The 15083-nt window shown below is 50.1% G+C and overlaps 2 protein-coding genes across 5 annotated transcripts; one reads left to right on the top strand and one right to left on the bottom strand.

Annotated features, from left to right (window-relative positions):
- Positions 1 to 1060: 1060 nt before the first annotated feature.
- On the bottom strand, positions 1061 to 10688 carry LOC128803142 (protein Wnt-4-like). Its single transcript, XM_053969800.1, is given in 8 exon segments — positions 1061 to 1185; positions 1188 to 1527; positions 2202 to 2344; positions 2501 to 2632; positions 3133 to 3240; positions 3243 to 3284; positions 3287 to 3329; positions 10527 to 10688. Coding segments are annotated over 8 exon segments (1095 nt in total).
- Positions 5174 to 14807, top strand: LPAR5 (lysophosphatidic acid receptor 5). 4 transcript variants are annotated; one of them, XM_053970449.1, is made up of 4 exons: positions 5174 to 5250; positions 5896 to 5963; positions 6522 to 6758; positions 12735 to 14807. In XM_053970449.1, the coding sequence occupies exon 4, from the start codon at positions 13038 to 13040 to the stop codon at positions 14166 to 14168; it is 1131 nt and encodes a 376-aa protein (XP_053826424.1). In that variant the 5' UTR covers positions 5174 to 5250; positions 5896 to 5963; positions 6522 to 6758; positions 12735 to 13037; the 3' UTR covers positions 14169 to 14807. The 4 variants fall into 4 exon arrangements, with proteins under 4 accessions (XP_053826424.1, XP_053826426.1, XP_053826423.1 ...); XM_053970451.1 differs by having other exon boundaries at positions 5214 to 5297; positions 6526 to 6758; XM_053970448.1 differs by having other exon boundaries at positions 5214 to 5297.
- Positions 14808 to 15083: the final 276 nt, after the last annotated feature.

Genomic DNA, 15083 nt, shown 5'->3' with positions numbered 1-15083 from the left:
ATGGGCCTTTTCAGCCACCTGAGCACAGCTGGCTCATGTTCAGCTGCTGTCACCAGCACCCCCAGGCCCTTTTCCTCTGGGCAGCTTCCCAGCCACTCTGCCCCCAGCCCGTGGTGCTGCCTGGGGTTGTTGTGACTCAAGAGCAGGACCTGGCACTTGGCCTTATTGAACCTCACACAATTGGCCTGAGCCCATCAATCCAGCCTGTCCAGATCCCCCTGCAGAGCCTTCCTGCCCTCCATCACACCAACACTCCCACCCTGATGTCATCCAGGAACTTATCCTCGATCCTCTCATCCAGACAATCGGTAAAGTTTTTACACAGGACTGGAGCCCTGGGGAGCCCCAGTGGTGACCAGCTGGATGTAACTCTGTCCACCACCACTCTCTGGGCCCGGCCTCACAACCAGTTTTTAGCCCAGCAAAGAATGCACCTGCTCAGGCCGTGGGCTGCCAGCTTCTCCAGGAGAATGCTGTGGGAAATGGTGTCAAAGGCTTTACTGAAATCCAGGTAGAAGATAACATGCACAGCCTTTCCCTCATCCCTAGGCAGGTCACCTGGTCATAAAAGAGACCAGGCTACTCAAGCAGGACCTGTCTTTTATGAACCCATCCTGGCTAGGGACGATTCCCTGGTAGTGCTATGTGATTGCACTTAGGATAACTTGTTCCATAACATTCCCTGGCACTGAGATCAGCCTGAATGAGGGGAGCCTCACTGTGGCAGCTGTTGGAACTCCTCTTGGAAACATTTCTCCAGCCAAAGGAACAGCTGAGCACTGGAAAAGGCATTTCTTGCATGTCCAGAGAGAGGGGAGGGACCAGAGACAAGGACTCTCCAGGTCCTAAAACGCAGCACATGAGCAAGAACCTTTTGTGTGCGCTTTGCTTTCCACTGCGGCTGGGTTTTTTCCTCAAGTTTAGTGCTTTATTTGGCCTGTGTCCTCCAGCCCTCCATCCGGAAAAATAATTCAAACCACGGCAGCCCACCGCGGCTGGCGGGAGGGTGCTGCGTGGGGAGCACACAGGAGCTGGTGGCACCCCTGGGCTCTGCCGTCCCTCAGCGGCACCCGTGCAGCTCCGCGAGGTGCCGGCTCTGCTTGCACTGGACGGAGCAGCACCAGCGGAACTTGCAGCTGCAGCGCTCCGCCAGCTCGGCCCGGGCCGTGCCCAAGGCCCTGCCCAGCACAGCAGCTCGCAGCCGCCCACGGCCGGCGGGATCCGCTTGCACCGGCGGCCCGAGGTGCCGAAGATGCCGTGCCCGGGGTCCCGGCCGCAGAAGTCCGGGCTGGCCCGCAGGTAGACCAGGTCGTGAGGCGTGTAGGGCTTGAAGCGAGAGCTCCTGGGCAGCAGGAGCTGGCGGGAACCGACCCGCTTCGGATAAACCTCTGTTTCCCACTCAGACTTCTCCTTGAGGACGTTGCCCCCGTGGCGGAAGGGAGGTATGACCTTCCAGCAGGTGCGCGCCTCGCAGGAGCCCCACACGCCATGGCACTTGCACTCCACCTTCATGTGGGCCAGGAGAGCCTGCAGAGCAGGAGGCAGCTGCCAGCCTGACCAGGGACACCCTTCCCAACACCTCCCATGTGCTGCTGTTCTCCCAACAATCTGCCCATGGGGCTGGAGATCGGGGACAGCAGAGGAGAAGGGGAAGGTGCAAAAGTATCTTTTTAAGCCAGGCCAATATGAAAAGAAGGCGATCCACTCTGTGGAAAACAAGATGGTTTGGGTCTGTGAGATAAACCCCTGAGGTAGAGAGAGGGACGGGGAGCTGTTCTGACTTGCGGGGATGTGGGGAGGGGAACAGATCTGGCCAGAGGCGGAGGATGTTCAAGGGACCAGATCTGACTGCAGCCCCTGCAGATGTCTGTCTTTATTGAAGAGAGGCTGGAGGGGCAGGGAAGCCCCTCAGAACAGAACAGAGTAATTTATTTCCTGAATCATAGCTGGGATCTGTGTGGAAAAGGAGACTGTACAGAAGTGAGTAGGGGAGGCTGGAACCCCCCTCCACAAAGGCAGGAGCCAGCTCAGGGTAATCAGTGCAGTGCTGGGCTAGGAAAGGCAGCAGGATGCAGACTCCTCTGGGAGCACCTGGCTGCCCTGAAGTGCCTTTTGGGGTGTGGGGGCTGAACTGAGTTCTGCCGAGCCAGGGAGAAGCCCCTGCAGCCAGGCTCGCTCCCAGCCCTTGTTCCTGTCCTTACCTTCCTCCCAGCCTCATTGTTGTGCAGATTCATGGGCGCTCGGCTGGAGGAGACACCGCGGCTCCTCTCAGGGCTGTCCACGAAGGCCTGAGAGAAGGCAATCCCGTAGGACACATTATCAGAGCAGCCTGACCACTGGAAACCTGAAGAGGAAAAGGAGCCTCGTGACAAGGAAGGAGAATCCCTGAGAGGATCTCCCAAAGACCTGTGGAGAATGAAAGCATCTCCTTTTCTGGTCTGTCTCCCCCATAGATTTTCCCCTCTGCCACCTGCTCCCTGCCACCTGCTTCTTCCTTCACCTTCAGGGGTGACTCCTCGGACCTTGTGGTCGCAGCCACACTTGTGCAGCTCCCCCCGGCTGCAGGCACGGCTCACAGCAAAAGCAATGCCGGCAGCGGAGATGGCGTGGATGAAAGCAGACTCCCGTGTGCCTGCAGCAAGATGAGAAATGGCACCAGTCTGTGGAGGGCAAAGGCACTTATGGGGCACAGTGTGGGAAAAGAGACTGTCACTGAATGCAGGAAGGATGCCTTCAGATGGAGACTGCTTGGGAGAAATACATGTCAGGATGTTCACCCAGTGCAGCTGCTCCCAAGACTGGGAGTCAGTAAGTGCCATGGCTCTGTGGCAGGGTGGGTGGCAGGGTCAGGGAAAAATTTACCAGTCTGCAGAGCTGGTACCCAGGATGGTCCAATGAGACCAAAAAGCCAAATCTGGCCAAACGGGAAGAAGTTGCTCCAGAATGCTAATGTGTGTGAGAGCATTCGGTTCAGTTTGCTCTGTGCTGGCATGTTAGCATGTGGAAGAAGGCACTGGCCACTCTGGGGATGGGTCCAGTGCAACCCTTGCACTCTGGTCCAGGAAAGGCTGATGTGTCAAGGGGACAGTGGGCATACTGGAGGGACACCATGCCAAGCCTGCCCTCGCTGACCTTGGATGGTGGCCTTGCCGAAAACCTGCAGCCTCTGCAGGGTGGAGCAGTTCCAGTGGCAAGAGTGAAACTGGCGCTGGCGCTCGAGGACAGCCAGGTCCGCGCCTCCATGGCTTCCACCTGCTGCCGGCAAACACAGACCTGCTCTTCTCCAGCCCCATCAGGCCATCACAGCCCCTGGGGTTCCACAGGACTGCCTACAGGGAAGTCTGCTTAGCCAGGGACCCGTGGGGCAGGGGAGAGGTTCGGTTGTAGATGGGCTAGAGCTGGGGCCTTACCTCTACAGGACTAACCCTCTCTAGCCATATCTTAGAGCAGAAATGGGGCAGGGAAGGGGCTGTGGCCATGTTGTCTGTGAATCGGACATTCTTGCTGCCCACTCTGGTCTGCATCTCTTCAGCCTTACAATCCCTCTCCCTCCAAGCTCCCAGAGAAGTCCCTTCTGCTTTTTGGTTGCCCAGATTCCTTCTTCCACCGTGTTCTCACCCTATTTTCTTTGGAGACAGCACATCTCTAGGTGGCTTTCCAACCCAGACAACACAAGCACAAAGCATACTTACAGCCAGGTCACGGCAGCGACGTGCTGCATGTGGATCAACATCGCGTACAGCCACACCAGCTCCATCCTGTCCTGCCAAAACTTCACCACCTTCAACTCCAGCACTGCAGCTGCCTGAATGCCCTCCTGTGGCTTTCCACAGTCTCTGCCCAACAGTGTTTTTCACAGCAGCTCCAGCCCAGCACTGCAAAGCAGGGGTAGCCCCAGCCCTGGGCAGTGACCGTGGGCTGTCCAGGTGTGCCTGCCAGCATCGGAGACCCTGTAGCCTGCAGAACCCTGCTGGTTTGGCCTTGCGAGGCCGTCCACACCAGTGCTACAGCTTGGGCAGCGTGGTGGGAGAGCTCTGAGCTAGGACTCTGGGGTGGGCATCCATCACAGGGAGCTCAAGTGGATGGGGACAGCATCTGTGTCACACCCATGGCCTGTGCCATCCTGTCAGGAGATGATGTGGTTGTCTTCCTCTACAGCCCAGTCACTTCTTCAGCAGGAGGCAGTCCAAGACCCGCTCAGCAGCAGACAAAGCCTTCTGCACAAGAAGAGCCAGGAGCACCAAGCAGCTGTTGCCAGACCCACCAGCTCGTCACCACTTTGTCACCAAGCCTTTTGGGGAGACAGAGAGTTTCCCTGCAGTCACAGCTCATGGGAGCAGAGAGGGGAAGACCTGCTGCCTCCCTCATCCACATCCACTGTTCTTGAAGACACTCCCTCATCTGCCTCCTCCAGGCTGGAGATTGTTCTTTTCTACCCTGCAGCCCACATAGCTACAGCAAACAGACACAGCCCAGCTGCTCCCTGCCTCTCTTAACTCTTTCCCTGGCAGGTCTCCCTTCACCTCCCTCATTTTCTTCCCCATGGCCTGTCCTTCCCCAGGACCTTCAGCCCCTTCAGCCCTTGCCCTTCTCCTAGGAGGCACAACAGGGTGGCTGCCCCCCTTCTCATTGGGTGCCCCTTTCCTAAGAGCCTCTGGAAGCCCAGGAAAATGTGAGCTGTGTGACCAGGGAGCTGAAATGTCCTGGGACAAGACTGCCATTCCCCCAGCCAGCCTGGGAAGTGCCAGCTGTTCCCACTGCCTTGGAAGGTAAAACTCCTCTGCAGACACAGGTTTCTGCTTATCCTGTCTGAATCATTCAGAAAGTGAAGCAGGGCTGTTCTGGCACTGCTGTGCTTCTTTCATAAAGAGATTCACCCCTTTGCTCTGCTCCCCCACATTTTGCTGCACAAAGAAGTCCAAAGAGCACTGTGGTTTATCAGTCATCCTTTCAGACCTGAGCAGCCTCTCTCTTGTAGCACGCATTTCACCTCTTTCCTTGCCTTCCCAGCTCCCTGCATCCTTCCTCCTGCTGGGTCCTTGCTCCTACTTTCTGGAGCCAGCACTGCGGGGTGGCAGGCATGTTGGGATTTGCAGCATCAGGGTGTAGCCTCCAACACACACCCCAGTAATCTGGTCTTACCTGCTGCTCGCTCAGACAGTGGTGAGGAAACACCGGGGGTTGAGCTGCTCTTCCCCACGAGCTGAGCCTCCAAGAGACAGCGAGGGGCAGATGTGTGAGCCCACCCAGGTGAGGGGACACAGAGTTTGTGGACTGAGGCACCGAGATCCGGGGAGGTGAGTGAACTTGGCCAGGTGAGGATGCCGTGGGGCTTATGGGCTGGGCTGGGTGCCACTGTGTCCTTGTCTTCTCACACATGGAAAAGCCAGGACTGCCGGGCTCAGCCAGGTGTGTGCTCATGTGTGTGAGGGGTGAGGGCTGCAGGGGAGGGGGGAGTTCCCACAGAATGTGTCAGACACTCCTTAGGCAAAGGACACCCCCCGTTGGCATATCTGCAAGCTTTTATCAGTATCAACACCTTGAACTGAAGATACACAAAAAGCCATGAGAACAAAGATCTCAGCAAAGTGAGAAAAGGGGTCTGGTTAAAAAAGAGAGGTGCTGAAAAGAAGCAGGGTGAGCTCAGTGGTTTGGGTGCTATTGTGCTCTCCAAGGATTTATGAGCAGCAGGAACATAGATATCCCTTGGTGTGTCATTCCCTGAATGAGGAGTCAGTAACAGCAGAACAAGGGAGGTAGGGAGTGAGAAAATCAAACACCAGCAGGCAAGGGCTGCAGAGAAAGGGAGCCCACAGCAACTTCCCAGGGCAGCTGTTCTTGGGGCAGGACAACAGTGGGATTAGGAGTGTCACCATGACTCATGTCTTCTTCCAGGTGTGCTGAGACTGGCAAAGCAGAAATAGGACTCAAAGCAACAGAGTGCCAGATGGGCTTTGCACAAGGTCAGCTCCCTTCCCAGCTACACGTGGCAGTGCCAGGTCACAGATGTGCTGGTAAATCAGCCCTTGTACTTGCATAGCACTGTGCCTCCTGTAGCCTTGAACACCAGGGACTGAGGTTTGTGGCAAACATGCCTTTGCTTGCCACAGACAATGACACCTCTCCGGAGCCTGGTTCTTTTTGGGATCTTGCCACATGCCAGCGGTGCACAGCTGGGCCCCTGGGCTGGAGTTCAATCCCAGAGCCCCCTAACTCATGGGAGTGACAGGACTCCAAGTCTTTGTGCAGGCTAGCAATTAAATCAACTTGGTTCTCACTTCCCATATTTCACTTCTACCTCCTCTTTGGCAATATTTTGGGGAGAGGGGTGTTTTATTTCCCCTCTGTCAGTCCTGGGGGTTGCTGAGTTAGCAAGACAAGCAACTATTTGGCACTATGACCCAGGGCAGGTCTCCTCAGTTGCAAGGACACCTGGGTACTGCTTCTTTCATGATTGCATTTGCTGTTGTAGGATGTGGTTTAGCTTATCAGCCCTTGATAACAAAGTTCATGCTTTGTAGCCAGGCAGAAGTGCATCAGGAAGTGAGAAAGGAGAAGAGACAAACTGCAACATGCCGATGTAGAATCAGCCGCAGCGTGGTAGGGACAGCTGTGATTTGGATGAAGAGGCTGCCTGGTTCTGTTTTGATCCAAGCTGCTTTGCGGGTTTGGGGCCCGGATCGAGACCTTTGCAGCGGGAGCAATCACCAAGCAGCAAGCCAGCCGGCATCCACACTTGGCTCTTCTCCAGCAGTGAGGTAAGGCAGGCGGGAACATCTGGAGAGCCGGATGGTCTGGCATCTTGGGCACCGGTCCCTGCGAGCTGCTGTGCGTGTGCTGCCAGGCCTGGCCGTGGGGCACCGGGGGACATCTGCCCCTCGTCAGTTGCCCCGTGGACCTAGAGGTGCAAGGCACATCTCTGTATTTATTCAAACTGAGGCTTTCTTTGGGATCCTGTGCTACTAAAAGCACTGGCAGGCTTACTTGCCAAGGTGCCCGCCATGGGAGCCCTCTTCCACAGGACCCTCAGGAGATGAAGGGGGTAGCATCTCTAAGGAGGAGGCAATAGCAGTGTGATCAAACCTCATGAGTTAAATATGGAGGTCTCAGCTTTTGTATCATGTGTCTCTCTTTAAAAACAAGCCATCCTAAGACTTGAATGTCTTCAAGGTTCTAATCATCACAAAAATCTAATTTCTTGAGTAGAAAAAAAGATGACAAGTGGGCCTTGAGTATCACCCCAACAGCAGGTAAAAAGCACCCACATTTATTTTAAAAACGTATCTCCAGTTTCTAGAGTAAAGTCGGGTGTGTTTTCTGAGGTTTGACACATTTTTGTTGTTTCCTCTTTGCTTTCAGAATAAGTAAGCGAGCTCATGCAGTTTGTGTTTTAAGTTCTGCACCCCAATGCCACATTTTCTCTCTGCATTCTCACAGGAGCCCCAAAACCCTCCATGGTTTTAGTGACAAGCCACTAACAGAAACACTGACCCTGCAGTATCCTCATGAGTATTTTTCCAGCTCTCTTTTTACACCACATATCTCAGCCCCATACCCTGATTCTTCATCATTTTTGTCGTGCTTGGAGGCCATGACTCCTAGTAAGACAGTGAGACAGGAGAGAGAGGATTCCCAGGACCAGGCAGCAAGATGCCAGGCACGCATCCCATCTTCAGGGCATGCTTGCCTGTATGCAAGTACATTTAGGGCTTCTCACCCCCCAAAAGAAAGAAATCTAAATCCCATGGATTTTGCAAGTCACAGTCTTGGCAGTTGATGGTATTCAAGGGCTCAAACTGAAGAGGAAAAAAAATGCTTCCTCCACCCCCTGGGACACATAAGGTCAGTCACCAAAGAGAAAGTTTCTTCAGGATTTAAAGAGAGCATCTTGTTGTGAGAGGGGGGATTATTCAGCTGTGGTACCACTGCTTCCTTACACAGCTGGTGGCTTCAGATGTCTTGGCAGCTTTTGTGCAGAGCAATGGGGCTCTTTTGGAGGCAGCCACAAGGAACATGCCTTTTGACTCTCAGACATTAACCAGCAAGGATAATCGGTCTCCCTACTGCCAGCCTGCTTTACCTGTCCATAGCTTTCCTTTTTAGAGAGGGACAGTCAAAGCAGGACCTTCAAAGCTCACTGGAGAAACTCTCTGCACCCACAACTTTATCTTTGCAATGACTGTGTCTGCATACATCTCGTTTCTCATGTGTCTTGGTCACTGTATCTGTTATGGCAAGTCTGAGACTAGCAGCTTAGCTTCCATACCAACACCATAGCAGACTCTTTTTTCTATGTTTCCATCTACCCACAAAAAAAAATCCCCTCAAAAGCCCAATCTATTTTCTGCTCTCAGCGATCTTTGATGCCAGTTCAGAACTGTGCTGTTCAGTGTCTTGAAGGCTGAAAGGCTAGAGTGTGTTAGGAAAGACCACTCAGAAAAGAAGGAAAACCTGATGGTGGGCAAAAAAATGAAGACGTTTCTTTCATTGGTATTCATGTCGTGAAAGCCTGGGATATTTCCACAGCAGAAACTTTCTTTATGAGAAGTTCATAAAAGGACTGTCTCTGGTCAAAACAGTAGTAGGATCAACCACGGAGCAGCAAGATGAACTAAAACCATACGACTCCTACCCCAGAGGTCTGAAACTAACTGAAGGGTGGAAGACCTGACTAATTGTTCCAATAGAAACCTTTGCTTAAAACAGTTCTTAAAGGCTGACTTCAATTTAAGAAAAGGCTCTTGGGGGGTTTCAGACCAGAGAGCTTGATGGTTTTGCTGAACAAATTAGTAGAAGCTATAATAAAGAAAAAAATCAATTGGCATACGGTCACATCTAATTACTGGGGAAAAGTCATCATGGCTTTTATAAAGAGATGCTGTTCCCACAGTTCTTCCTTAAAGGGCTCAATAAGCACGTGAACAGTGGCCCATGTGGATTTCCAGAAGGCTTTCAAAAGCAGTCTCACCAATGGCACTTAAAAAAAAATTAAAGACAATATTCCTAACTGGATAAAAAGTGCCTAAAAGAAGGGACAGAGAATGAAGGTAGATGGTTGTTTTTCTCAATGGAGTTGTCAGACACCTGTGCTGGGGCTTGGACTGTTTGACTTATTCATGAGGGATGAATAATAAAATAACAAATCTGTTGGAGACAAAATTATTCAAATTTAAAAAGATGAGGTTTGGCTGTGAAGAACTGCAGAGCTTAAGAGAAGTGTGAGTGACTGGACTTAAACTAACAGCTGAAATTTTATCTAGTGAAGTGATGGGAAAAAACAAACTGAACTGGCCATTACCACTTGCAAATGAGATCTACACCTACGCAGCTCAGTGCATCCACATTATCAGCACTGAGTGTTTTCATCACCCCAGCACAGGGCTCACAAAAGCTGTAGCAGAAGTGGAAAAGTGCTGAGAAGGGCAACAAGGATGTTCAAAAGTAAAGAACAGTTTCTCTACAAGGAAAAACTATGAAGACAAGAACCCTTTAGCAAAAAAAAAAAAAAAAAAAAAAAAAAAAAAAAAAAAAAAAAAAAGTTGCTGAGTGGGAATATGGTGGATGTTTATATTATCAGCCACAAAATGAAGGTGGATAGGCATGGTTTTTGCCCTGTCTGTTCCAGCACTAAAGCTAAGAATTTAATCTAGCAGATGATGAATCAGAAATGGGTATATGGAACTGATGCTTCACCTGAGGCACAAGTAAGCCGTGGAACTCCTTGGCACTCCTGGCACTGGATAATGTAGATGGTAAATTTTACATCAACTCAAAAAACGACTGAAAAAACCACAATGAAATAGAAGTTCCCTGAGGACTACTGAGTACAACTAGGTCACCTGTGGCTCAAGAAATTCCTGGGCTACAATTTGTGCTGGAAGCAGGAAGACAACTTGAGGCAGTGTAACTACATGATTGTACTGTTCATAACATAATCGCTTCACCATGCACTATTTGAGATGGAATATTAGTGGTAGAAAGCCTGACAAAACATGGATTGTGCTTACATATTATAATCTCTAGATTTGTTAATTGAATACCTCAAGAAAGCTTGAAAAAACACGTCTTTAGAGATAAGTCCTTTTCACCTGACATCTGTCTGGTCTGAGTACATGTGTTACAGCAGGTCATGGTCACAGTCTCAATAACTTTGTTTCCATCAAGATAAAGGTCTGACCAGTCTGCAATTCATGTCAAGGTTTTGGCTCTAGCAAAAGCTGACATATTCTCCTAGAATTATAGAATCACAGAATATACTGAGTTGGAAGGGACCCATCAGGATCATCAAGGATCATCAAGTCCAACTCCGGGCCCTGCATAGGACATCCCAAGAATCATACCCTGTGCTTGAGAGCATTGTCCAAACACTTCCTGAACTCTGTCAGGCTTGGTGCTGTGTCCACTTCCCTGGGGAGCCTGTTCCAGTGCCCAACCACCCTCTGGGTGAAGAACCTTCTTCTAATATCGAACCCAAATCTCCCCTGACACAACTTCAGGCCATTCCCTTGGATCCTGTCATGGTTCACCACAGAGAAGAGATCAGTGCCTGCTCCTCCTCTTCCCCTCTCGAGGAAGTTGTAGACCACAATGAGGTCTTCCCTCAGTCTCCTCTTCTCCAAGCAGAACAGACCAAGTGACTTCAGCCGCTCCTCATACTGCTTCCCCTCGAGGTCCTTCACCATCCTCATGGCCCTCCTTTGCACACTCTCTAATAGCTCAATGTCTTTTTTATATTGCCCAAAACTGCACACAGGACTCAAGGTGAGGCTGCACCACTGCAAAGCAGAGCAGGACAATCACCTCCTTTGACCATTGGTGATGCTCCTCCTTGAGATTTTTTGAAGCATGAAACATTTAACTTGAAACCAACAACATTCTTGCACTTTTGCCTTGTCAACTTATCTTATACTCTAAACTTGCACAAGAATTCATGCGAAGTATTCATCCACCAGGAAGGGTAGAATCCACTCAGATATGGTTTGATAAACCAGTAGAAGTTTCCCTAAGAAACCTGTTTTGGTGATGGATCTGCACAACACAAATGATGGGCAAGTTGGTAGCTGTCTACACTCTTGTATTAGGTTTCCACTCCCATTCTTTAACGTATTGTTACCAGAATGATTCTCTTCCTCTCTATGAGGTCAGCACACGCTTCTGTCTGCAGCAGATTCTCTCTGGACCTGTACATTGCCACGCAATGCCATCCAGAAGGTCTGACATGCTTGACATGCCTGTCAAGTTGCTGAGTAATATCAACCTCATGTAAAGATATTCTCTAGACAAAAAATTCTACTTTCCTTCTGAAGTAAATCACAATCTACATGGACTCTTATGAGGGAATCCCTGTTTGACCCCTGCAAACAACTGTGGGGAACTGTGTAACCCAATCCCTGCTGCAGTATGAGTCCCTTCCACAGAGTGCAGTCCTTCAGGAACAGAGTGCTCCAACATGGGTTCACCATGGCCTTCTCCAGGGGCAACAGGGGAATCTTTGCTCCAGTGCCTGGAGCTCCTCATTCCCCTCCTTCTTCACTCACCTTGGTGTCTGCAGCAGGGCTTTTCTATCACATATTCTCACTTCCCTTCTCTGCCTCACAATTAACTTTTCTAAATTGCTGTCTCACAGTAACTTTTTCCCTTTCATTATCCCAGAGGTGCTACCACCATCACTGATGGGCTCAGCCTTACCCAGTGGCAGGTCCCTCCTGGCATTGGCTATATCAGACACAGAGGAAATTCCTGGCACACTCTCACAGAACTACACCTATAGCCTTCCCAGCTGCCAAAACCCTGCCTTGCAAACCCCAGTGCTGCTATTATATCACCTGGAGCCTTCTCTTGTCCAACTGAACAAGACCAGTTCCCTCAGCAACTCCTCATGGCGCAAGTGCTGCAGCCCGCAGACCATTTTGGTGGCCTTCCATTGGGCTCACTCCAGCTGATCAGTGTTTGGACAGTGCTGCTAGTTAGTACCTAGAGCGGTTACTAGCCTCACACTGCTTCGAAGTCATGTTTGTCCATATGAATACCATGGCACTTCCTTTTTTATTGTGCTCCCCTCCATGGCTCCACTGCTCTGTGTTTCTGGGACATGGGCTGCTTCAAGCAGCAGAATGAGGACATACAGTCCAAATAAGCACCACCGGTCCCAAGCAAGTAAGGACACCAAAGGAACTGTATGAATGTAAGAAACATAAGGAACTCGAAGTCATTGGAACTGAGGTCTGTGCATGATGTTTTACGCAAGAAAAGGAGCTTGGGTGGAGTCGGGTCTAACTGTACTGTAATTTTTTTTTTTATCTGAAATGCATGTACAAAGTCCTTTTTCTCTGATATAAAACAGTACCATGCCATTTTTAAGTTCCTTCCAGTCAGCATTTTTCCTTCAAAACACTGCTCTCTTCTTTTTCTTTCTCTTTCTCTGGAGCTGCCTCAACTACTTTCCCTGTGTGCTTGTGGTGTCCCTTTCTTGTATTCATGTGCTCTCAGCAGTGATCAAAGCAAAGTGCATTCTCTGGGGCTGAGTGATAAATGATTCTGTACAACAACCACCTTCTCTGTGCTCTGTCTTCTTCTGCCATGTAATTACTCACTTTTCTCATGTCCATTTTCCCTCATCTTTTGGTTTCTTTGTGAGTTCTTGCTGCAGAAGCCACCATGGTGAGATTTTAACATTTTGAGAGATTTCCTCCTCTAACTTAAACTCTTTTGTTTTGGTCTTCCACTCTGACCAGGAATTGTACTGACAGCTGGCAATGATCTTCCATCACCTTGTCACCTCATAACCACTGGAAAGAATTGCTGAACTAGGGGCAGAAGCAAACTCCACATTACCATCCGTGCCAGATGACCACACACCAGCAATCCAAAGCAGTGCCAGCCAAGAGAGACGTTGCCCATCTACCTCCCAGCTGCAGATGACAGGAATGACCTGCCTGTGGCTCCTCAGAGGGGAACGACCTCCCTCAGTGCTCTTCTTTGTGCCTCCTTAGTCCATCAACAGGCTCAGCCATCTCAGCGAAAGCATTCCCTGATCCATGCTGGGCATGTCAGCATCCAATACGTCCAATACGTCTCAGACATGCAAGGATTACACCTTCAACCACCACCTCCTCATGCCTGGCTACACCCTGATATTCATCACAGGCTTGATACTCAATGTGGTAGCCCTGTGGATATTTGTCCGATACCTGCGCCTGAAGTCTGTAGTGATGATCTACATGTTGAACCTGGCCATCAGTGACCTCAGCTTCACACTTTCTCTGCCCCTGCGACTCTACTACTATTCCAACCACCACTGGCCCTTTGGTAGTTTCCTGTGCCAGGTCTCTGGCTCAGTCTTCCAGATCAACATGTACGGTAGCTGCCTCTTCCTCATGTGCGTCAACCTGGATCGCTACATTGCCATTGTTCACCCACTTCGCTGGCGGCATCTGCGGCGCCCCAAGGTGGCCAAGCTCCTCTGCTTCATCGTCTGGGTTGTGATCTTCATGGGCTCCATCCCCACAGCCATAGTCCACAAGCAAAACCACTGTAAAGTAGAAAACCAGACCATTTATCTGTGCTTTGAAAGCTTTAGCGACAACATATGGCAGAATAACCTCTTCCCCCTGGTAATCCTGGCTGAAATCTTGGGGTTTCTCCTGCCTCTCAGCTCTGTGACATACTGCTCAATTCGGATCTTTCAGGAGCTCTGCCAGCCCAGCCAGACGAAGACCCTGCGACAGCGGAAGACCGTCCGTCTCCTCTTGGTCAATCTGGTCATCTTCATCATCTGCTTTGTGCCCTACAACACTACCCTGGCAGTTTATGGGATGATAAAGGCCCGGGTGATGAAGGTTGAGGAACAAACCCAGGCCTCCGTGCGCCAAGCGTTAATTATAACGATGATGTTTGCCAGTATGAACTGCATGCTGGACCCCTTGATCTACTACTTTAGCACTGAGGGTTTCCGTAACACCTTCAAGAAATTGCGGCGGGGACAAGCCTGGGACTCAGAGATAGGAACGCTTAAGCATCAGATTGTGGAGAGTAAGTCAACCCGAGACCACACCATGTCTAAAGTGAAACTGTTCCCATCTGAAAACTTTATCCGTCCCAATGAGTCCTCACCGTCACTTCCTACTGCAGTATTCCTGAATGGCCCTATTGAGGACTCGGAAATTTAAGCCTGGGAAAGCCATACCATTGCAGAGTCACACATGCTGTAACTACAGCAAGCCTGTGGGATACAGCAAACTGTTTGAGGGAGCACAGCAGACTGTCTGTGGGTGAACGTGATGACGCAAAGCTGAAGGATGAAAGGTTGTTTTGAATAAACAGAGGTGCCTTCGTGACATGGTCATATCTGACTCTTTTGGTACAGGAAACATAGTGGGGAACAAGGATTTGAAAGAAACTTAGTGTGTCTAGGTCTGGCCAGCATGAATTCCTATAGCAAGCCCATCGTGACTGAGTAGCTCCTGGCTGCACTGTAGCCTGAGGCAGTTCTGGGGATCAGCCGAACACAGATACAGTACTCAGTGCTGACAAAGTGAATTTACTAGCAGTGGCTGAGGAAAACCTTTGACCAGATGTTTCCGTTTGAGTCATAGGTCCAGCACAGGACACCTAAATGAGTATCTTAATTTTGCAAAAGAACTGAAGTGTTCAGCAAGCTTTGTTGAGGTCAAGGAGAATAGCTGAGTTTTCAGTAATCTTGCACAAAATAGGTTCCTAATTGTATAGAAAATCACAGACCTTAGCAAAACAATCTTCAGGAGGTATGTCAAATGTGCAGCTATAAACACACACATGTGGCACAATGGCTATACATTTACCAAAAGCAAAATGGCTTGGGTAACACTAACATACTTTAAAAAACTGCATTCCCAATGACTCCAGAAAAAAAAGAGAGGATACCAATATTGTTGTTGTGTCAGAAGCTCATGCTGATGTTAGTGCTTTGCACTTTGCACTAGTGCTTTGCACTAGTCTTGTTGCTGGCCCCTATATAGGATGATTGATTTTGGGTCTGAGTGATTTTCAGTGTTGAAAAGGAATGATGTCACAGAATGAGGCTGCGGTGAAATGTATTTGCTTGC

The sequence above is a fragment of the Vidua macroura genome, chromosome 2, assembly GCF_024509145.1.
Source record: "Vidua macroura isolate BioBank_ID:100142 chromosome 2, ASM2450914v1, whole genome shotgun sequence".
Classification (NCBI taxonomy): Eukaryota; Metazoa; Chordata; class Aves; order Passeriformes; family Viduidae; genus Vidua; species Vidua macroura.
Note: the sequence above shows the minus strand (reverse complement) of the source record. Positions and strands in the feature narration are given on the sequence as shown.

Coding starts and splice junctions, on each gene's coding strand:
- LPAR5 (XM_053970449.1), top strand. CDS start 13,038: ATGCTGGGCATGTCAGCATCCAATACGTCCAATACGTCTCAGACATGC.